Raw genomic sequence first — 25,482 nt, forward strand, 5'->3', positions numbered from 1 at the left:
AACAAATATCACACCACATAGGGAGCTTGACTTGCAAAATGATTTTCATTAAAAACCCAATGATTTATTTTTGCAAGCATTAAAGAAAAGAAAACTAACAAGCCTATTTTCTCATTTGTGTGATGAGTTCTGGAGGTTTTCCAGTTCCTCCTGCATTGCCACCAAAAGCTGAGAAACCACCAGTTCCTTGTTGGTTGCCTCCTGCATTACCGCTGAAAGCTGAGAAGCCACTGGATCCCTGCTGATTATTGAAAGCCCCAAATCCACCACCTTCCAAAATTTAACAAGAAATCAGCAACCATCCGGGCAATAATCAAAACAATAGAGAAGAAAGTAAAAAATAATGCAAACCTGCTCCAGAAAAACCACCACTGCCAGCAACAGCAAATCCGCCACCAGCTGAAGCCATGCCACCAAATCCACCAGCACCTGAAGCCGCACCAGCAAACCCCCCACCACCAGAGGCCAAACCTGCAAAGCCAACACCAGTAGAACCAGCACCAGCAAATCCTCCACCTGCTGCGGCACTTGAAAAGCCACCCATTGAACTAGCACTAGCAAAGCCACTAGGTAAACCAGCACCAAATTGTCTTGACTGCCCAAAAGAACCAAGAACTGATCCCAGTGCTGCTTGTCCTGCTCCGATTCGTGCAGGCTGGCCAAACCCACCAGGAGCTTGACCAACTGCTCCAGCACCAAAACCACCAGAGAATGCACCCAGATTTGTTGGTGGTGATGGTTGGGAAGGCTGTTGTGAAGGCTGTGGAGATTGAAAGCTAAACGATGCAGGCCGAAAGAGTTCACCACTAGGTACAGTCATATTGAATCCAGAGCTTGCTTGATTTGTTCCCACATTTCCAAATGAACCACCGAACGGATTTGCTCTAGGAGCTGTTGAGCTAGGGGTTGAGCCAAGACCAAAAGCTCCAAGGCTGCCCAAACTAATTTCATTTGCGCGGCTAGTCTCAGGAGCCTCTTCCTCCATTTCATCCTCTTCGGTAACTGCAACATCCAAATTTGCATTCTTTCCACTAGCAACATTGTCAGAAGCTAGTGGCGCCCCAAAAAGAACACGCGCATCATCTGGCTGCTTAGGTTGCACATTCAGCTCTATACCAGATACAGGATTTGCTACGTTCAGACTGGACTGACTTCCATATCCCAATTGGGTTGAAATTTCAGTCATAGGGTCGGATGACACTGGAGGTGCAAGCTTCACATTAAATGCAGGAGGATCAAGCTGTGTAAGGGGAACAGTTATAGCAGTATCGACAGCTGTTCTTGAGCTAAATTTGTCTGTAGAAGTTTGCAACTGTATTTTAGGAGACTCTGATGTCAAAGGAGAAATCGGAGGAGAAAAGGGTGAAGTTTTGCCTGTAGGGGGTTCAGGACCTGGTTTATGAGAGACTGATGCTAAAGGTAGAGCTGAGCTAATAGAAAGCTTGCCTGTAGGGAGATGAACCTCCGTTTTAAGAGATTCCGATACTGAAGGTGAATGACTTGGATTTATAGGAGGTGACATTTGTTTGGTGCTAGAGCGAAGCTCTGGTCTAGAAGACTCTGAAACTGGAGGTGGAGAGTGCGAGGGTGACAGTGACTTGGGAGCCTGAAGCGATAAAGTACTAGGAGGAGAAACTGAAGATAAGGATGCCAAAGAAATTGTTTGTTTAACATCAAAATTATCTTTAGAAGTAATAGAAGACGTGCCAAATGGCATTGCAGCCAAGAAGGATAGTCCAGTTGAAGATGGAGGAGATGCAGAAGATGCAAAATTTGATGAGTTAATCATTGGAGATGAAGAAACTGTAAGTGGCATTGAGGATGCTTGAGAAAATGATGTTTTTGCACTAGGTTGGCTCCCACTAGCTGCAACATTGAACTGGGAAACTTTTCCAGGATGAGAGAGTGACGCTGGAACAGCAGTGGTGAGAAGAGGAAATGAAGAACCGTAACTTTTTGTGCTACTTGGTCCATGATCCACAGTTTCAGTTGTTGAATTTGTAAGCACAGTCCCCTTCATTTCACTTGACTTCTTCGTTAACACTGGTGTCTGTGCAGGTAACTCCATTGAAACTGATGATTTTTTGTGTATGCTAGCTTCAGATTGCTGAATAGACTTGGTGTCTTTGATAAATACAGAATCAGACTTCCCAACAGAGGAAGCCGTACTGTTTAATCTATCAGCAGTGATATTGCTACTCTCCCTGACAAGGAGTTGTGTTGTCACAGGCAACACTTGGGATGGAGAAATTGCAGGCAACACAGCATTATTATTTTGTAACATGGGAGGCCTCAACCCTATAGCTTTAGATGTGGATTGAGATTGTGGAGGAGAGTCATTAACCCATTTAGATGGAGTTGATCTGTTAACCAAGGCCTGTTTTGGGACCATATGCTGAATACCTATTGGAAAAAAAAACCACCAAAACAGGGAAGTGCTAATCAGCTATTGCACTAACGTAAAACCAAAACTTGTCAGCATTTAGTCATGGATCACCTTTGTTTCCAGATGAGTACATATAGGTTGAAGGAGATGTGAGGTCCTTCGGGTGACTGACTGTAGAGCTATCCACAAAAGAAGGGCCAAGTTGTTGCATATTCATCAAGGATGATTTATTCATACTTGTCTTTTGACTTTCTTGCAAAAGTACCCTCTTTACAGTTGTTTTTGTGGGCTCAAACCTCGCCCAGCTCTACAGCAAATTCAGCAAAGTAACACATGCAACAGAGTAGCACAAGATCATCAACACCAACGGGTGAGAGAATTTTTTTTTCAAATAATTAGTTGAAAAGAAAAATGAACTTGCAAGTTTGGGGGGAAAAAATTAGTAATGTGCAATCTGTTTTCAAGTTAAAAAATACTGTTTACATCAATTCAGTCACAATGCATCAGATTTAAAAGGTGGCAATTGCATAAAGTAAGGATCCTTCCGGAATGAGTCCTAAATGGAAAATTCAAATTTGTTGACCCTACACTACCATGTAGAAAATGAGGAAGGGAAGATTATCAGAAATCATTTTCACCTTACTTTTGAATGGTGGCCAAGTCTCCTCCAAACAATTACTAACACCAAAAATAGTTTTATCAAGCTACAAAATTACTGTAAGTTTGAAACCATTCTACACGATATGAAACTAAGCAGTTGGGAAAAAAAAAATCTAAAATGAATCGGAGACAATTCATACTAAGAAGATAGGTGTATACTAGAAATATCATTCCTGCATCCTCCTTATACGTGGTATTCTTAGATACATAATAAAACCATGGCAAAAATCAACATAACGTGAATATAAGTTACATTAGGCTGCACAAACATCATTAAAATATATGAAGGTTATAAAAAGGGCAACTAAAAGATAATTATCGACAAGGTAATCAACTTGAGAAATTTTATGTTTTATCGCATATAACCAAATGTTGTATACAGAACTTGCAAACCTGCAGGGGAACTAATATCAAAAGGAATTTAAAAAGAAGTTACCTGATCCAGTGAGTCCCTCCTTCTCCTTGCAGTTTCTGAATCAGAGCTGTTCATAGCACTTGATTGCCGTCTTCTTGACTGAGACTTATTAGCAGCAGAACCAGAAGAAATTAAAAGTTTCTTCAATGAAGAAGAATCGCCAACTTTTGCTGCATCTGGAGAGGTGAAGGTGGGGTCGTAGGTGATTCCAATTGTTTCAAATAGTTCCTTCTTTACATTTTTTTGTTTTACAGGTGATTCTATGCTCAGCAGATCCATTTGTTTTGAGAGGCATTCTGAAAGTTGTTCAGCAGCTGCTAGTTGTGAATATGTTGTATTATGTAAAGTATGCAAGGACTGAACTTGTCTGCAAACAAAATATTTTTTCTAGAAGTTACAAATTTTGGATTCACAATACAACTAAATTAACTTGCACACCTATTTGATAGCAAGTACAGAACAATTTATAGTATTCTAGAAATCATTAACATTCCAATTTATAGTATTCTTTCAGAACTTGTACAACTTCTGAATTGGAATTCTTCCCCTTATTCTGAATTCGTACCAATTTATAAGAAATAGATTTTAATACTTGTCATACCTTGAAGGCCCGTATCTACTTTGAAAAGCTCTCCGACATTTCACATGAACTCCAGTTTCACCAAACTTATGAAGTTCAAGGGTATTGAAGTGCCTCTCCAATTCAATTAACTGATTGGTCAAAACCTGAAAGGAAATGACATAGAGAAATTAAATGAACATCAAGTTCAAACTGACCTAATATTGCTTGTTAAAAACAACTGATGATCTACCTGATTTAATTTTAATATATGTCGCCTCTTCAGCTCAAGTTCAGAACTCAACTTTTGGCGATTCCATAGATCCCAATATTGACTATCAGAGGCTTGCTTGACGATACCATCAATATATATTTCTCTCGCCAGAACTGAAAGCCACATGAACAATCATTGCAGCAAATACGGTAAGGCAAATTGCAACCTTAGATTATACGGTTCACAACTTCAAATAATTAAATTATAATACAATACGTGAATGCTGAACACAGATGGACAGTGAAAGAATAAGTTCCTCCATTGCACAGAATGAGACCATGCCAACAAGGTTTAATGGTGCACCGAGTCCTAGTTATTTGTTGGAAGCATCAATTGGCTCCCCATGGCTTTTAGAATGTCTCTATTCACCATCAAATACAATGCTCAGATCTTTTGATGCATGTACATTCCTGTGAGTCACTATAATTAATATAAAAAAATGCTTCATTTCCAAGTTCTTGAGGGTTTTCTAATTGTGCACTCCTGCACAATATCATTAATATGACAAATGTCCAGTGAATTACCTAAACTCTAAATATATATACTATATAGGCATATGATTCTTGCTAGAATTATGCATTTCAATTTAAATTTTTTATGTAACTTTTTTTTTGGCAATTATGTCAATGTGGACAATTTACAATATAAATACTGAAATTCTATTTTATTAATTGGTTTCTCCAAAAGACGTTTAGACTAAATAATAAATTTCAAGTGCTGTAGCTATCCTTTAATATTACTTCAAATAGAAATTTGAGGGGGAAAAGACATATGATGTGCTATGCCAGAACCATAAATGTCAAATCAAGAATTGGATCGAGAATCCAAATCCTCAGTTTCTGAGTTGAGAATTGGATTGAGTCAAAAGATTTGGTACAACCTTTGAAAGATCAATAGAAAATAATATATATACATTTGTAGACATATTTCCTACTAATTTTATGAAAAGACATAAAAATTCCAATTGCAGCTGAAACAGTGATGAAAAAAAAATAAAGAGAGAAAGAGATTTTGAGAGAAAGATACATGATTATTTCCCTTAAGCCAATTGGTATATATACTACTTACAAGAATAAATTAATTCTCTAATTATTGCTCAATCATATCCCAATCATATCACACAATCATATCCCCAATTATGCACACAATCACTATAAATCTAAACTATTTACGGAAAATATCTCAACACTCCCCCTCAAGCTGAAGCGTACATGTCATATGCTCCAAACTTGATATAAATATATTCGATTCGTGAATCCCGAAGAGATTTTATGAAAAAATCCGCTAGTTGGTCATTTGAGTTGACAAAACTAGTAGAAATGCATCCCGATTCAATCCTTTGTCTAATAAAATGACAATCCACCTCTATATGCTTCGTCCTCTCATGAAAGACTGGATTTGATGCAACATGGAAAGCAGCTTGATTATCACATATCAGCTTCATTTGGCCAGTATCGCCATATTTCAATTCCTTAAAGGAGTTGCTTCAACCAAATGAGTTCGCATGTTGCCAGAGCCATAGCTCGATATTTTGTTTTTGCACTTGATCTTGCAACCACACCCTATTTTTTATTTTTTCAAGTTATAAGATTCCCTCCAATCGTAATACAATATCCAGAAGTAGATCATCTATCTAAAGGAGAACCAGCCCAATCTGCATCGGAGTAGTCAACAATCTGTGAGTGACTCTTGTCCTCATAAAGTAGACCTTATCTTGGAGCTCCGTTGATATATCTAAGAATGCGGATGACTGCATCCCAGTGACTACTGTAGGGGGTGTAAAGAAACTGCCTAACCACAATTACAACAAAGGAAATATCTAATTGTGTAATAGTGAAATAATTGAGTTTGCCAACTAATCTTCTGTATCTAGCAGGATCTTTAAGTGACTCCCCCTGTTTAAGAGCAAGTTTGACATTTAGATCCATGGGAGTGTCCACGTGTCTACAGTTTAACATGTCTGTTTCTTATATCCATTTAGATCCACATGTTTGCATATTTCCATTCAGAAATCCCAATACCTATTTTAAACTGTGCTACTTCAATTCCCAAAAAATACTTCAATTTCCCCAGGTCTTTAGTTTGAAAATCACTGAACAAATGTTGCTTAAGCTGAGAGATTCCATCATGATCATTTCCTTTCCTGTAATGACAATATCATCAACCTAGACTACCAAGTAGATGCATCTATTACCGTTATAACAAAAAAATACGGAATGATCAGAATTACTTCGAGACATTCCAGACTGTTGAACTCAGTGCTAAATTGTCCAAACCATGCTCTTAGAGACTGTTTTAGTCCATACAAACAGTGCCGAAGACAACACACTAAGCCTGACTCCCCATGAGCAACAAACCCTAAAGGTTGCTCCATGTAAACTTCTTCGTCGAGCTCTCCATGAAGAAAGGCATTTTTAATATCCAGTTGATAAAGAGTCTAGCGATTTATTGTAGCCAATGAGATAAGGAGGCAAACAGAAGCTATCTTGGCTACTAGAAAGAAAGTATCACTGCAATCAAGTCTAAAAATCTGTGTGTAACCTTTAGCTATAAGGCAAGCTTTAAGGCGACCAATTTTGCCATCAAATCTCACCTTAACTGTGTACACCCATCAACAATCAACAGTAGATTTGCCAAGCAGTAAGGATATCAGTTCCTAAGTTCCATTGTTATGAAGAGTAGTCTTTTCCTCAACCATAGCATTACACCAACCAGGATGATCCAATGCTTCTCTAATTGTCTCGGGTATAGAGACAGCAGACACACCAGAAATAAAAGTATAATAGGAACGAGACAAACGATGGTAACTTACAAAATTATAAATGGGATGAGGATTTCAAGAAGAGCAAATACATTTTCGAAAAGCAAGAGGAGTAGTTGTTGCTGCTGAAGGCATGACCGAAGTAGGTGATGATGGAACGAGAAGTGAATCATTAGAAGTACTGGCCGACGTGTGTAGACCTAAAGATGTGGCATAGAGGTGGGAGATGGACACACTTGAGACAAAGGAGAGATAAGAGTCGGAGGTATAGGCAAAGCTTTAGGAACAAAGGTTTTATGTGCTGGACTCGAAGAAAAGGAGAGGTTTCAGAAAAGGTGACATCTGCAGATATAAAATATCTTTTAGTATTTCTAACCATTTTAAAGCCGCGAATAACCGAGAAAGACACATTTAACCGATTTGGGCTGGAGTTTGTCTTTGCCAGCAATATGATCATAAACAAAGCATATACATCCGAAAACATGCAGAGACAACTGGGTGGATTCTGGTTAGGAAATAGAATAGAATGAGGACTTTGATGCTGCAAAATAGAGGAAGGCATCTGGTTAATCAAGCAATAGGCACTAAGGATAGCTTCCCCAAAAAAATGCAACGGAACATTGTGATGTAGTAGTAATATGCAGGCTGTTTCAATCAAATGCCGATTTTTTCGCTCGGCAAACCCATTTTCTTGTGGGGTATGAGAACAAGAAGTCTAGTGAGTAATACCCTGAGTAGACAAGAAATGAGTGAATGAGGAAGACAAATATTCTCTTGCATTGTCTCTTTGCAATATCTTAATGCGAACACCGAATTAATTATGGATTTCAGCATAAAATTTTTGAAAAATAGAAAACAACTCAAAACGATTCTTCATCAGAAAAAGCCAAGTGCAACAAGAGTAGTCATCAATAAAGATAACAAAATATTGAAATCCCATCGTTGTAATAACCCGACTTGGACTCTAAATATCTGAATGAACAACGTCAAATATAGAAGTGGCCCTATTATTAACCCGCTTAGGAAAAGTTCGAATTTGATTCCCAAGTTGACAAACTCACATTCTAAAGAAGGCAAGGAAGAGATACTAGGAACCAGTTTTTGTATGGACATTTCCAGTATTTCGGTCCTGCACAGTCACAAATTCAGCAATAAAGATGACTGAACAGTGAAGATCTTTAGTCAATTTGCTAATAGAAATTAGGTTGTATGGACATCCAGGGGTGAATAAAACATTAGTCAAGAGGATAGAAGGAAGGAGATATAAGAGTTTGTGAATCATTAACTAATGTGACTTTAGATGGCGTGGAAGGTGAAACAAGAGTAGAGAAAATATTGGAATTACCAGAGATATCATTAAAAGCATCAGAGTTGAGAATCCATGAACCAATGAGTAAATACTTGGTTAGATAAGCAAAAGAGTTACCAGAATGAGCAATATTTGGAGAAGAATGTTGCTGAGTAGCTCAGAACTGTAGATATTCTCTTTACTCTGCTTCATTTATAGTGTGTAACTAAATTCAGTTTGGAACATGAGTCTATTCTATTTGATTGGGCCATGTGAACTGTATTTAGAGTTATGTGCTTCTCAGACATGTTGAAGAGGAAAGCAATATGCTTCGGGAGGTGAACAGTAAGGACGGGTGAAGGAGGGCTGTGCAGGTGACCGGACCTAGTGGGCTGGAGTCGCCAGCATCGGGTGACTCTGGAGGAAGGATCGCCGGCGTGAAAAGGTCACCAAAATAAGGGTCACGTGCTGGCCCGTGTAGAGGAAGTAAAAACAAATTGGCGGCGCGTGAAGGCACGTGGCGGCGTTTTTTATGACGGCGCTTCAAGGAGGTGCCGATTGGAAATCGGTGAGGCTAGTAGCCTAGGTGGTAAGATTAACCAGTTTCCAGAAAACCTCCAAATGGAAGTGGCAAATCTGCCACTCACAAATAGGCTAAGATGCTTGGCTATGATTAAAAAAAAAAAAGAAAGAAAGAGAAAGACATTTGAGAGAAAGATACTTGATTATTTCCCTTAAACCAATTGGGGTATATATACCAATTACAAGAATAAATTAATTCCCTAATTATAGCCTAATCATATTCCAATCATATCACACAATTATATCCCTAATTATGCACACAATCACTACAAATTTAGGCTATTTACAGAAAGTATCTCAACAGCAACAAATATGAAATCCTATTAAAAGTCTAGATGTAAATTTTAACTCCAAATCATATACCAAATATAAAATTAAAATGCACCTAATGACTTTGTTGTGGCTAAGCTCAAAGTAACAAACTAACATTAGCAAGTTAAAATTTTAAAACAAAAATCACTAAAACTATCTTGTGCCATTTGCCCGTTCTTTTTTCATTTATTTGTTGCCCTTCTCTATATTTTTTTGGTCTTTTCCCCTTATATTTTTTACAAGTTTGGCCATTTGTTGTCCTTCTCTTTGTGAATTGATGATCTATCGATTCCTAACAATTCTCAAGATTTACCTCCGATTCATCCAACTCTTAGCTACTTGCATGAGATAACTTTAGCTTTGGCCTAAACTTATCTCATGTTAAAATTATCAATTGGGTTAAGCACTTGACCTCAAACCTTGGCGTGGCAGAGTACGTTCAACGCTTCTTCAAGCCAACCAACCCAACCCTTAGATACCCTAGTTAAGATTCAAAGAGAACTATTCAATATTTCAGTTTTTCTTTTCTGTTAACTAAATGGCCTGCCAGAAGATAGCATATTCCCATGAGAGCAGTAACTCTGCATCAAACATGGCCCCCCACCCTCCCTCTTTTGGTTTGGTTTCTCAAGCAACAAACAGCAAAAGCCCTTTGCATTCTTTTTTTTCTATTTTGAATAAAATTAAGCCTTTTGGTTTGGTTTCTCAAGAAATAAACAACAAAGCCCTTTGCATTTCTGTCTTTTGACGCGGAGCACTTTAGAACTAAAACAAGGGGAAATAACTCAAGAAAGGAAGTGGACAAAAGTGCATAAATCAGTGACTAGAAAGGACTTCAGCACATCCCAAGGCGTGCCAAACACTCTAGAACACGCTCTGGGGCATCCCAAGGCAGGAAGACCCCATTAGCCTCAATCCTACGTCCAACACACCCTAGGGCGTGCTCCAGAAATTCCTACATGCCCAAGGGTGTGTTCCTCTCAAGTTAGATATGAAACTCAGGTCACACAGCCCCAGAACATATTGTTTACATCCCCAAGTGGGTCCCCAAGGATCCTAATATGATCCAACCTATTCTGGAAGAGATTCTACCCGTTTTGGGAGAGTTTTTAGCCTCCAAACAAATTGGTTTATGTTTCCTCATTCATTTAGGATTAGTCATTTAAGTTTCCCATATTAATAAGGATTAAGTTTTTCTATTTAGTTTAGATCTTCTTATTTGTATTTTAATTTATTTTCTAAATAGTAGGTTTATATTCCCATTAGCATTAGGAGATTAAAACTCTATAACTACCCTAAATGTACATGTATTAGCAGCTTTTGGATTAATATAAAATTTCTGATGGGTTCATTCTCTCAATTTGCACTTATGAGTAAATCTGTGTTTCTCTTGTGAGCTCCACGCTGTGTCATCTTTATTTTTTATGCCACACTAACCAAGAGCATTAGCACACCACCAAGCGGGGAGTAGGTGGAACTCAACTCAATGCACCAGCCAAATGAAAGAGAAAAGATGCAAAATATTTAAATTTTATGCATCACCATGTTAGAATTCCACTAATGGAGTTAAGTCGTACAACAAAAAAGGCAACCCCAAAATAATTGAGTGTGCACCAAAAAAGAATAATGAACACAATCCTTGAAGTGTTATAATCATAAGATCTTTTCTTTTCACCTTTTCCTATATATATAGGAGTGAGAGGTGACCCTAAGGCGATAGAAGCTCCTATTGTCTTAGGCGAGAGGCGAGGCACCGCCTTTTTGAAAAAGGCGGCAAAGCAAGTTTTTTTATATATTTTAAATATAAATATACCATCTACAATAGTTTATATATTTTAATCTAATTAAATATTAATTTCTTTAATTACATTAAATTATAGTTGATGACAATATATATATATATATAATTATATATATATAAAATGTATAGGAGATTAATATTAATTTCTTAGTATATATGAATAAAATTAATAAAAAATAATTAAATAATAATAAAATTAATAATTAATTAAATAATAATATTAACTAATAATAAAATAGTACATAAATCTAAATTATATATACTATAATCTATATCACAAATAATAATATCATTTAATATAGAATATAATTATAGTATAGAACATAAAAGAATAATATAATATATACATAAAATAATAATAAAATATAAATTAATTAATTAATATTAAATTTCTATAAATAAATATTATTTATTATATATTAATATTTCCAATATTCATATTTTATTTCCATGTTTCTAATGCCAAGGTAATTTATTATATAAAACAATGAAAAAGCAAAAAAAGAAAAAAAGTCAAAATATTCAATTTCTCTTCCTTTTCCAAGAAGAAAAAGTAACTTTTAAATATTATTTAAACTACTTTTTCTTCCACCGAGGCATCTCCTTCCTCTTCCACCTCTCGCCTTTCTTCAAACGAGGTTCTGTTTTTTTTTTTCTTCTTTTTGCTGTTGTCGAAGAAAAATGGAGGGCTGGCACCAGGCAACGCCTCACCTGGCGCCTCCCATCGCCTTTCACAACATTGATATATACACACAGAGAGACTCTCAGACAACCAGAACACTTCAAAATGCTTGTGAAAACCATTTCAGCAACATCAAAAGTGATTTGCAACACGGTCAATTTCCCATAACCAAACTGGCTAACAAGGTTTCCATAAAAAATTAATATATGGTCATCATAATATATGAGATACACACCAATTTCATCGTAATTCTGGAACAATGTTTCATGAGAATTTTGAACTTCTTACATTATGATAGATTTGAATGTTTGTTACATCAACAGGACTCCCACATAGATTTAAGGAATCGCAAATCTATTTACGGCGGTATTTTGAAGTTTTTAAATTGACAAAAAGGAATATGCAATTCATAACAATGAATATCTACAAAACTGAAGGATACCTTGCACAGTTTTATCCAGCAGATGTCTGATCTCTCCAAGCTGCTCATCCATCATGATCTGCAAATCAAGATTTAGCCATCAAGAGTTCTAAGAAAGGATAACAACATAGACACAAGTTCTCTACAAATATGAAAGGTCCCTAATACTATACAACATGTTATGTAATTAGTAATGTCAATATGTCTCAGATAATACACATTGGAAATTTCAGTCATGATTGAATGTGAGGGAAAGTGGGATAAATGGCCGATGCTACTGGAAGAATTCCTCTTCGGATGGTAGGGACTGTAACTGGTATTCCTGTGATCGGTTTTAATAGGCATTTTCTTTTATGATTCATAATCTAGATTGGGTTCATCACTATTATGTTATAATATCTATCCTTTATCCTACCAGTTATATTACTTTTATTTGCTCAAACAAATAAAAAGATGACAAAAAGAAAAACATATGAAATGCATTACAATCAGGTGTTAAATAGCAGAATATAACACCGAAACATAACTCAATCACTATCCTACAGCATAGTGTTTTTACAATATTAGCATAATCAATCAGATCAATATAGCAAGAATTTAACTAAACATTCAGGATGCCAATACACAACACCTTAAGGGACATTTTTATTGAACGATAGAAAATGACTTGCTTCAAAAACTTGGTGATCAAAGAGCATAATGATCTCATAGATCTAACAATTTATACTTGAAATTTGCAGAAAAATAATAACAATAACTAAGAAAAGCATAAGACATTGGAAAAAAGAGAAACTTATTTACCAAAGTCTTTTCTCTGGAATCCTTGTAATTGAAAATTGAGGTCAAAATATTACAAATTTGGTTCCAAAATAAGTTACTTACCCTGCACTGCCCCAGGGGGTGGGTGGGCATGTGCAGTGAGAAAAGGCAAGAGTTAAAAAGGGACGCCAACAGCATTAAATCCCATTAAGTAACAGTCAATATGCCATTTAATGGGTCATATCCAAACATTGATCAAAACAATCAAACGGATAGAAAAGGGATTCTATGAATGTAAGATTTAATGCATGTGGATGACAGACAAATCCGGAGGTGGTAGTACAATAGGTAGCAACAATGTCAACCGCATCTTTTCAGCGCATCAATGATGACTGCATATCAGAAGATTGAGTCTACTGGTGACAGCTAGACAAGTGAGAGTGCTTGATTTAAGAGGATATCCAATTTTTCCCATGGCTTTCACCTCACAAAAGGACAACTAGGAAACAAAGTGTGCTTCTCCATGATCTTGCCTCACCTCATCCCAGTTGAGCACTGCCACTAACAATTTGCACTAGGGCCTAGCATGCCTTGAATAATTATATTCTCAAGTTTCCCTCTAACTGCTTAACTTGTTGAAAAATCACATTTTCATTCACTGCTATGCAATTGGGCCTGAAACAGCGATGAAAAAAGAAAGAGAGAAAGAGATTTTGAGAGAAAGATACCAGTTCCCAAATTCCATTGTTATGAAGAGCAGTCATTTCCTCAATCATAGCATTACACCAATCAGGATGATCCAATTCTTCTCTAACTATCTTGGGTAAAGAGATAGCAGACACAGTAGAAATAAAAGTATAATAGAAAGAAGACAAACGATGATAACTTACAAAATTATAAATGAGATGAGGATTTCGAGAAGAGCGAACACCTTTTCGAAGAGCAAGAGGAGTAGTTGTTGCTGCTGAAGGCATGAATGAAGTAGGAGATAGTGGGACGGGATGTGAGTCATTAGAAAAACCGGCATTAGGGAGAGAAATGTCATTGTTATTAGCAGATGGGTGAGGCCAACGTGTGTAGACATGGAGAGGTGGCATAGAGGTGGGAGATGGACACACTTGAGGCAAAGGAGAGATAAAAGTCGGAGGTATAGGCAAAACTCTAGGAACAAAGGTTTTATGTGCTGGACTTGAAGAAAAGTAAAGAGTGGTTTAAAAAAGGTGACATCTGCAGACACAAAATATCTATTAGTAGTAGGGTCATAGCATTTCTAACCTTTTTAAAGGCGTGAATAGCCGAGAAAGACATATTTAACCGATTTGGGCTGGAGTTTGTCTTTGCAAGGAGTATGATCTGAACAAAGCATATACATCCGAAAACATGCAGAGACAACTGGGTGAAATTCTGGTCAGGAAATAGAACAGATTGAGGACTTTGATGATGCAAAACAGAGAGGAAGGCATTCGGTTAATCAAGTAATAGGAAGTAAGGACAGCGTCCCTCCAAAAACGCAACAGAACATTGTGATGTAGGAGTAAGGTGCGGGTTGTTTCAATCAAATGCCGTTTGTTTCGCTCATCAATCCCATTTTGTTGTGTGGTATGAGAACAAGAAGTCTGGTGAGTAATACCCTAAGTAGATAAAAAATGAGTGAATGAGGAAGACAAATATTCTCTTGCATTGTCACTTAGCAATACCTTAATGTGAACACCAAATTGATTATAAATTTCAGCATAAAATTTTTGAAAAATAGAGAACAATTCAGAACGATTCTTCATCAGAAAAATCAAAGTGCAACGAGAATAGTCATCAATAAAGATAACAAAATATTGAAATCTCATAGTTGTACTAACCCGACTTGGACCCCAAATATCTGAATGAACAATGTCAAATATAAAAGTGGCACTAGTATTGACTCGCTTGGGAAAAGAAGCTCGAGTTTGCTTTCCAAGTTGACAAGACTCACATTCTAAAGAAGGCAAGAAAGAGAGACTAGAAACCAGTTTTTGTAACTTGTTCATACTTGGGTGTCCCCAACGACTATGAATGAGTTCAGCGAAAGTGGTAGACACAAAAGCACTTGGAGGGTCAAACATGGAAAAATAGTATAATCCGTGTGACTCATGTCCGGCTCCGATCATCTTCCTAGTACTTCGGTTCTGCATAACCACAGATTAAGCAGTAAAGATGATTGATCAGCGAAGATCTTTAGTCAATTTGCTAACAGATATTAGGTTGTATGGACATTCAGGGGTGAATAAAATATTAGTTAGGAGGATAGAAAGGAGATATAAGTTAACTACCCCTTTAACTTGAGTTTGTGAACCATCAGCTATTGTGAGTTTAGATGGTGTTGAAGATGAAACAAGAGTAAAGAAAAGATTGGAATTACCAGAGATATGATCAGAAGCACCAGCGTCGAGGATCTATGAACCAATGGGTAAAGACTCTGTTAGATAAGCAAAAGAGTTATCAAAATGAGTAATATTTGGAGAACAATGTTGCTGAGTAGCTCGAAACTGTAGATATTCTCTGTACTCTGCTTCATTTAGAGTGACTGGATTTGGTTTGGAATGTGAGTCTACTCTATTTGATTGGGCCATGCGAACTATATTTAGGGTTATCTGCTTCTGAGACATGTTGAGAGAGAGAGTTTGAAGAAAGAAACCTGTTTTAAGACGTGACCAACAGTCCCGAAGGTACTGTTCACGAAGGATGGGTGAAAGAGAGCTAGAGAGGTGATCGGACCTAGAGGGCTAGAGTCGCCGACGTCGGACGAGTCTGGGAAAGGGTTGCCGGCGTGAAAAGATCGCCGAAATAAGGGTCACACGTTGGCACGTGCACTGGATGCAGAAACCAAGTGGCGGCGTCTCTGGTGACGACGCTTTAGGGGAGGTGCTGATCAGAGACCGGTGAGGCTGGTGGCCTGGGTGGTGAGATTAACTAACTTCCAAAAAACCTCCAAATGAAGGTGGGAGATCTGCCACTCACATATAGGCCAAGATGCTTGGCTTTGTTACCATGAAATAGTGAAGAAAAAAGAAATAGAGAAAGGGATTTTGAGAGAAAGATTCTTGATTATTCCCCTCAAGCCAACTCAAGCTAACTGGGGTAATATATACTACTTACAATAATAAATTAATTCTCTAATTATAGCCTAATCATATCCCAATCATATCACACAATCATATCCCTAATTATGCACACAATCACTACAAATAGGCTATTTACAGAAAAGATCTCAACAGGGCCTATTTGCTAAGATGGGCATATTAATGGCCTCTTCTAGCCATCTAATTAATAATTGTAATCTAGTATACTCACCTTCATAATATGTACAAGAAGCCAACTATTCCATCTAACCAAGGATGATATCATAGCTAATGTAGCAAGAAAAGAAACCACCAATAAAGGCATGTCAAACAATTAGAAATGGAAGAGGACATAAGAGATGATGCCAGTGAGCCATTAAAATTAAACATTACCTTCCACGCTCTGCATTTTTCAGAAAGAGTTTGCATGTGCCCCTCCAAAGCTTCAATCGAACTCCTTTGGGAAACAGTGCAGGCATCCATGAATCCACCTGGTTCTTCAATACAATGCAGAAGTGAATCCAATTCTTTGGTCATCTCCTTAATCTGGAGGAGATAAATTTTGCTTGTTAAAAGATAAGGAAGCAGCACCATACCCAAGAAAATATGAAATGCCAGATATCATATAACGGTGTATAGAGATATGAGTGCACATGACAAAGTTAAACAGAGTTACCAAAGCATATACATACATTGCCAAATTGTTTTGATAAGTATGGCTCAGAATTTGACAGTGACAGTGTTTTATGAGCATCCTTTGAAGAATAAGGACTATGGTTGCCCAAAGCAAAAGTTTCTTGAGATGGTAAATGTGAACTACGAATAGAAGGCAATGATTGAATTGTCCCTATCACAGAAGCCTTCAGTCCCAGATTTTGGTTTGATCTAACAGGTAAATTGGTTGAAGATCTGCTAACAATTCCAGCATCAACGCTAACGCCAGTATTATCAAATTTATTTCCTTGAATTGAAGTAGAAGTTAAAAGTGCAGATCTGCTTTCATAACCCCCTGAAAACATAACCTTTCCACTTGACCATGAGTGCGATGGGGCACTTTGTAAACCAGTGGAACTAATTGCAACTGGTGAAGCCTCAGGCATGTCATTACTTTTTTGTAACTCCTTATCGTATAATTGGCTGGGGATATCTTTAGGAACTTTATTTAATAAAGCAGTAGAATCAGATCTAAATTCCACAAATTTTTGACTTTCAGCTTTGCTAGAATGTTTGTCAAAATAACTAGGCCCGTCAAGGGGTGAATTCTTCAAAGATGACTGCCCAACTTTGGCACTTTGCTGACCAGAAATCTGTGCTTGTTGACCTTCTACACTATGGTGCAGCTTTGTGACAGAAGCATTTTCTTGGCCATCAGCTACAGAAAACTCAAAGTTCACCAGAGATTCCACTTGGCGCCCTTTAGGAATAGTACCTTTATAGGATGTTTGTTCTGTAGCAAGCAAAGCCATTGAACTACCACCCTTACCAGAAGGCATAAGGCCAGTGGTTCTAGGAATTTCACTAACTTTACCAATATTTGATTCCCATTTGCTCTCGTTCTTCAGTTGAAGACCTACATCTACCTGTTCCGATGTTTGTTTCCCTAATCCAGAAGGAAGTTCCGACTGAGCACATTCTGCAGGTATATCTGACAAAGAATCCTCTTCATCATAAAGCGCAAAATCCTCAGGAGGAATGGTAAGTTCTGTAGCACTACAATACAAATTGATTCAGTGTCTAATACATTTACATATAGCATAGGAATGATAAAAACAATACTCAGGATGACAGCACATCAAAATTTAACTGACACCTGCATATAAATGACATGATATTTAATCAAAGACACGAATTTACCTTGCAACATAGAACATGACAAGCTTTCCCTCAAGTGTGACACAGAAAAGAACACAATATGGAGAAAGTTCTTTCTGCTCAAGCCCCACTTCAGCTCTAACTTTTCCAAAGAGGGAAACCTTGTCAACACAAAGTCCCATGATCAAGTTATCATCACCATTACCTGAAAAAAAGGAATAATTTTAAACAACAGGTCCACAACCAAGAAAAATCATTGAAGTCAAATCCAAAAAATTGCTAATAAAATTATGAAACTAAAAGTCTAGTTTAAAGGCAAACAAAACTGGCACAGTGAATTGTTAGTAGCCAAAACAATATAATATTGGATAGCAAACCAGCCAACCATAAAGATGATATATCCCATTCAATGACGAGTAGCCCATTTCAATAGTACCATGACAGAACAAACCGCAACCTGGGCCAGTGCCCAAGTCCAGGATACAGTTTAAGCATATTTAATATCCAAGTCAACTCTGCTGTTCTGTCATGGCATGTAACTGACCAACTACATTTCTGGAGTATTATCTAGGGGCAGTTTGGAACTTTGGATGTTACCACAGATCGACAGACAAACTAGCTGTTTTTTTGCACCTTTGTGTGGAGTCTAGCATCAAAAATCACTTACTAAAATTTTTCTGTTCTTATTGGTCTCATTAACATGAATAGCTTAAAAACAAGGTAATCACTTGAGCCACATGCAATAATTACCAAGTCTAGATAGAATGCAATTTTAAGCACCTTGAAGTTCAATCCTCGGGACCCAAGTATCTCGATCAATATCAATAACTGAAGTTTCAGTTGTGTCATCCTCTACGGACCAACGAAGTAATTGAATGTGCTGATCGATATTCTTTCTGTTTGCTGTAATTGCAAGCGCCCTGCAATTAAATACCAAGGGAAAGGAGAGAAAAGAACAATTACGTTAACCTTAAAGTTGAAAGAAAAGAATGGGTGAGGCATATATATAATAATAGTAAAAACATAAGGATATGTGTTCGACAATTAGGAGTTTATCAAATTCAAGTAAGCAATCCAATATTCATGATTAAGAACACAAATTAAGAACATATGCATTATAGTTTCTTCAATACCTCAAAGAAACTTGCATGAATCTTTAAAAATTACAAATAATAGAAAAATATTCAAAAAAATTCAGAAAATTAACCATAAGGCTACGCAGCATGGAGTATCAAACTTGAGTTTACACAATAAAAATTCAATTCTAGTCAACATCACACCACTAATTACTGAAAAACTATGAATCAACACTGGTCCAAAAAGAGTTTAAAAAAAAAAGCATGTTTTACTTTATTATTTTTAAGCTTGGTCCTCTTAACCTATTGTCTCTAATGCTATAAACAAGAGTTTATAAGCAAAAAAAACCAAACCTTTGCTCAAATTTGCAATTATGATCAATCCTTTGGATTTTGTCAATTATATACAAAACCTTTCAAACTAGTGTCAATTTTAGCCAATTTGGAAGGATATATGCTAAAACTCTCTAATTGCTTATGTAATATATATTTTTATCAAAAAACTTTCATGTTAGCACTCAATATGGTAATGCTCGAGTTTAAGAACCTTTTAAAATTATTAATCGTATTTAAAAAGTATTGTTTATCCTTAATTTAAAAAAAAAAAAAAATTTCACTGCATTTTCTCTTTCCACACTTCTCCCACTCCCTCTAAAAAATAAAAATGCACATGTGGAAATTTTATCAACGGTATATATATATATATATATATACACATCAACTAGAGAGTTATAACATTGGCATGTGCTCCTCCAAATTTGGCTATAACTGACACCAATTTTAAGGTTGTGTATATAATTGACAAAATTAAAAGGATTGGCCATGATTGCATTTTAAGAAAAAGTTTCAATGACACTTGGCATTAACTCTCTATATCATAAGTGGACAGATGTCATAATCATTAAAAGAAGTTAAGGAACAAGAAGAAAGAAAACAAAGACAACATGGATTATAGAGTTAAATGTTCTAATAATAGAGGGAAAAAAAATCAAGGGAGGTCTGGAGGGAAGAAAAAAAACAACACACAAATGAAGCTGAAATTCTGTAGATCTGTATCAGTATATAATAATTCTTTTTTCCATACAAAAGTTCTGGTAGCAACTAGCAACAGCTAATTTATCTCGGCCATGTGTGAGATCGAGTGAAAGTCCAAATGAGAACCAGTAAAAAAACAAAAATATATACAGCCTATCAGATGTCTCAAAATAAGCAACTCAATGTAATTGAATTCCATCTGACAAAATTCTATGCTCCTTAGCATGTATGATTCAATTCATTTAGGACAAGAGCGGTGTCCTCTAACCTTATTGAATGGATGACTCGATGGAAATTGACTTATACTACATGCTTTGTATCAAATCCTCTTTAATAACAAAAAAAAATTTATGGCCATTTCAGTGACTGAAAAACTAAGGCAAAGTTGAGTTGACTGGTTTAAAAAAAAAAGTTCCAAAATTCCAGCATTTATAAAATCTTCAGGGATAAGAGATCATCGCCACATACCATTGTCCTAAATAGCTCAAGAACAAGTAAGGGCCATTTCCATGGGGCACAATGTTGTCAATGAGACCAGGAAATAAATCATAGAATGACAACACAGATGACTTGGAAAAAGCCTGCAAGAGAGAATTTGCAAAATCAATAGTCAAATCAATAGCAAAAATGCAAATAAAAAAGGAATTAACTACTTATTTTTAGTTCTTATTTGTTTATTTACTTCATTAAGGACATGAGGTCTCACTGTCTAGGATGGATCTCCAATAAAAGAAAAACAAAAACAAAATGATGAGAGGGATGAAGAAACAAGGCATTAGATTTGCTGAATCACAAGTCGGTTTGAGTAAGGGTAATGTACTCCTTGTATGGGCCATAGAGGCTCCTCTCTCATAATCCATTATCAAGCCTAACCCAAATTTAACATGAAACCAAAATCTCCCATCGATGTTGGGCCTCCCATAGACGTGTCATACTCTAGTGTGGTATTGTGGTCTTGGACGTAAGGCGCAAGGGATGTATTACATCCCACATCAATTTAGAAAAAGGTAATGTGCCCCTTATATGAGTCATAAAACTCCTCTCCGCCAGCTGTTGGGGTGAGTTAGGCTTATTCAAATTTAACACGGTTAGGCCTGATTCAAATTTACCATGATATCAGAACAGAACCTCCCATCGATGTTGGGTCTTTCGTAAATGTGTCGTATTCCAGTGTGGTTCTGAGTATAAGGAGTAAGGGAGTGTGTTGAATCCCACATCGGTTTAGAAAAGGGGTAATGTGCCCTTTACATGGGTGCCATATAGCTTTTGGAATGAGTTAGATCTGACCCAAATTTAACAAGATTTATCACCTCCTACAGCAATATGGAGGCAAAAAGAAGTATATATTTTGTACTATATGCATTTTGAGATCAGCATCGGACACCTGCGTGCACATATAATAACAGAAAAAGCATGATAAATTAAATTTTTAAGAACATTATGATACGATTTTAAGGGTGAATCCGCGTGACACAACAGATCATGGTCCTTCATTTCTATTAATGGCAGGATGGGTTCACCAAATTATGTGATAATTTAACACTGAACCAGTACAGTCCTCATTGTTGTCCAAATATTTGCTAACTAGTAAATCTGAGTACCAGGAACACAAGCGTGGATGTAAGATATGCCTTATAAGACATGCAATTCAGCCTCCTAGAATGCATGACCTTGACTTGAGCATGAGCAAAATTTTGCTCCTGAATAAAATTCAAAAGCCTTATGCATTTTATATTTTACTACACCCAATAGCCTATATCCAGTTTAAACAAATACAGACTGTCAAAAAGGTGTTGCATCATACAATCTATCACTAAAAGTTCCTTACAGCTTACGGCATTCAAAATGAGTAAAAGTAAGGTTCACAAGGACTCAACTATATATATTTCAACTAGAAACATACAAATATACAAGACCTCTCGAGACTAAATTCACCACAGCAGTAATGGGAAACAGTAAAATGGAAAATATGCTTATAATGACAATAAAATCATATTCTTCAGGCCTGGGGCAAGGAATCATTTACTAACATCAGTGATCTTGCCATTTTTGCTTCTGATAACTTGGATGAGGTAATTTTCCTCCTTTCCATCTGCAGTTTGCTGAAAGCATCCCACAACAATGCTATCAGGACGTACCCACCTGATAGAATCCACTGGTGCAGTTATTCAAGAAATATTTTAGTCTCAAAAATAAACAAGAGAACAAATATTCAAACAGGCAAAAGAAAGAAAATAAACATATTTGCCTTCTGTAAATAGCAAGTCAAAGTCTAGGAGGCTGATTATAGCTGGCATTTAGCAGCTTCTTTTTTCAATTTTTCCAACAACTCAATATTTCTGTAGTACACTCAACACAGGAGATGGAACCTCCTCGGAGTCATCTAATACTTCCTTTTTGGGCAGCAAAAACTCACTGGGAGTATGCATTTTTTTATACTGAACTGATTCACCCAAAAAATCACAGAAAATACAATTTAGATCTGATTTTAGAAATTGCTAAATAGAACAGCTGACAAAGCTTTAAATCCAATCATGCAAAAAGAAATAAACTCCAAAAATTTGAAAAAGATATTTCTGCTAATAAGGTCTGAAGCCTCTTACCAATCAAACCAATAAGAATAACTAATTATGTATGACAAACCATATAACTATTTTTTTAAAAGTTCATTGTGAAGCATCAGGAAATTCATATCCCAGGTCTTGAATTAGTAGCCAAGAAAGTGAACTCAAACAAATAAGAAAAGGTAGAAATGGAGTCTTACAACTAGAAAAGGAAAGTTCTTCCATCCACATGGTGTGTTTACATATTTCCATGAGGAAGTATATTTTTTCCCCACAACAGACGAAAAATGAACAGAAAAATACCTTTAACACAGAAGTTCTCTTCAGAATCTCCAATCCACGACTTTAACGGTAAGGATATGTGTAATTTTTCCCTGAATTTAGATGACAAAATGTGGAGAATATTTTCTCTTGCCACAGCAATATACTTTCCCTTTAAACTCCATTCAACTATCACAAAAAAAAAAAAAAGAGTAAGCAAGAGATGTATGTTCTGAGACAAGATTTTTACCATCGGAGTTCAAAACAGAAAAAGATCATAGCCTCACTAAGTCATTGGAATAGAGGCAGCTACCTTTATATGACAACTATCAGGGAAGGCTACAAGACTACATTCTATCACTAAATAACTAATAACCAGCACAAAATTAGAAAATGCACAAATCACCATTGAGTATAGAACCTATATGCTATATGCTTTGAAATTATATACATATATAACTAGTTATGCATCCTAGTGAATGACAAGTCCAAGTGAGCCAAAATAAGAGACAAAAGCATACCAGCATCAACATTATCCATTACGTCTTTAAGGGGAGCACCAAGAGCACCATGATATAGCTTTCCATGATTTGAAAGAACGAGAAAAGACGTTTCTAATCTCCTTCTCCATATCATATCCTTGACAAAAGCACTTGATTCACTCAGTGAGCAAGAGAAAGTTGGGTTCAAGTCCTGCAGGATACTCGAAACGTTTTACTGGAAATAGTGACATAGTATAGCTAATAAGGGGGAAAAAAGGTATGTACCCTACCTTTTTAAGAAGAGAATCAACAGAAAAGAAATGAACAAATGCGGCAACAGAAACCGCGAGCGTAGAAGAATCAGTAGAGAGAGAAAGAATGTTAACATTCTCAAAAGGCACATTCACAACACTCAGCTCTTCTATAGAAGAAGAAGTTCCCTTGGCCTTAATATCCTCGGCTGCATCCATAACATCCTTGGTCCTGGCAACACAAAACCCTAAAAAAAAAAAGCAACACAAAATCTAATTCAAGTGTACACGAAAAAAGAATAGAGGAAGTCCCCCACCCTCCAAAAGAAAAAATCACAAAATATCACCTGAAGAATGGGCAATGAAGATGAGGCGGTGGTGCTCGGAGACCGCGAGAGGACGAGAGGGAGGAGATTGCAATTGGTAGGCATCCCCTTTGACGATCGGAATAGGCTTGCCGATCCTGTCGAAGAAGTAATCTTCCGAATCCTCATGGCCACCCTCAATGTCTTCTCCAATTTGTACTTTTCTTATGCTTTCATCGTAGCCTTCGGCTCCCATGCTTTGATTTTTCAAAAAATTTGCAGCGATTTAGCATTAGCAGAAGCAGTTCAACCAGTGTGCAGTAGCAGCAAGGCCAGTGTTTACGTCATTGGGCGGGAAGAATAGCAGAGCCCTAAAAGGCCTCAATGATCGGGCTAGGCGGCTGGCACTCTGGTACGAACGCCGTCTTAAAGCATCCACAACTTCACCTATGTCTGCTTGCTTCTTATTTAAAACAAAAAATTTCAACAATTTAAGTCAATTTAATTTTTTTTCTATAAACTTGTGGGAACAAAATTTAAAATTTCTTTAATTTATTCAAATTCATGTATTATTATATTAAATTTATGACTTCTTTTTTTCTATACACTTTATCTGCCATATTATTTTATATTCAAATAATTTTTTATAAAAATATATAAGATTTTATACACTTTAAAATGAAATTTTTTTTATTAAAAACAATTAATTTCTTCCGTTTAATCGAATAATTTTAATACTTTAAGAATTTAAACTTTAACTTTAATATTTTTATTTTTAAAAAAATAAAACCATAATAATTTTATAAATCTCATTTATTTTTTTTAAACAAATCCTGCTAAACAAAAAAATCAATATTATGCCTCATTTTAAATAAATAAATAAATAAAATTGGTATGTAATAATTATGAGAAAATGATTTATTTGAAATTACAATATTTTTTTTATTATCAGAAAATTAATAGTTTTTTTTTAAACGGTGAAAATTAATAGTTTTACTTTTTTTAATAAAAATATTAATGACTTTATTCTAAATTATTTTATAGTAATAAAAAATTTATAATTTTACTGAAATATAGTTGATTTCTTCTAAAATACGATAAGTTTGATTCTATAATAATTAAATTGTTAAACATTGCGATGTTTACCCGAAAAACAATGTAGTTTTTTCTACAATAACTCCTTAACAATTTGACTATTATTTTTATCATAAGATAGTCTTCTCTCAATATTTTTTTTTATTATTATAAAATAAATAACAATATTATTTTTTAATAATATTGACAAATTTTTTAATAGAAAATTTTTATAATATTTTATAATGAGAAAATTACTTCTTAGTCCCTGAGATTTAACGTACTTAACACTTCTGTCTCTCTATTTTGACGACCCAACACTTAAGTCCCTCACTTTCTCTTCCGTCCAAATTCGTAGTCCTTCCGTCCATTTAAACCGTTTGGTTCCAAATTCGTAGTCCTTCCGTCCATTTAAACCGTTTGGTCAAAGAGTCAAAAGTGAGAGGTGATAATTTTTTCCAGAAATACCTTTCTCTTAATGTGAAATTCCTTTTTTTTTTTTCTCTTTCATGTTTTCTCCGTTTGTTGAAGAAGAAGGTGCAGAAAAGGGTACGAAGAAGAAAGATAAGAAGAAAAAGCAGAGGCATTTGGGTTTGGGTTTAGTGAGGGTTAATTTTGTCAATTCACGTG

At 36.0% G+C, this 25,482-nt stretch overlaps 1 protein-coding gene across 1 annotated transcript; it reads right to left on the reverse strand.

The window, feature by feature from the left end:
- Window positions 1–31: 31 nt before the first annotated feature.
- Window positions 32–24,224, reverse strand: LOC110601863 (nuclear pore complex protein NUP214). Its single transcript, XM_021739231.2, has 17 exons — window positions 23,821–24,224; window positions 23,513–23,721; window positions 23,262–23,433; window positions 22,783–22,929; window positions 21,946–22,070; window positions 20,384–20,496; window positions 18,585–18,724; window positions 17,847–18,009; window positions 16,685–17,702; window positions 16,386–16,538; window positions 12,163–12,220; window positions 4,274–4,407; window positions 4,063–4,187; window positions 3,483–3,828; window positions 2,498–2,693; window positions 352–2,403; window positions 32–270 (listed from the first exon to the last, which is right to left on the reverse strand). Exons 1-17 carry the CDS (start codon window positions 24,032–24,034, stop codon window positions 104–106), a joined length of 5,532 nt encoding a protein of 1,843 aa, XP_021594923.1. The 5' UTR covers window positions 24,035–24,224; the 3' UTR covers window positions 32–103.
- Between the last annotated feature and the right edge of the window lie 1,258 nt (window positions 24,225–25,482).

The sequence above is a fragment of the Manihot esculenta genome, chromosome 15 (genome assembly GCF_001659605.2).
Source record: "Manihot esculenta cultivar AM560-2 chromosome 15, M.esculenta_v8, whole genome shotgun sequence".
Taxonomy (NCBI): Eukaryota; Viridiplantae; Streptophyta; class Magnoliopsida; order Malpighiales; family Euphorbiaceae; genus Manihot; species Manihot esculenta.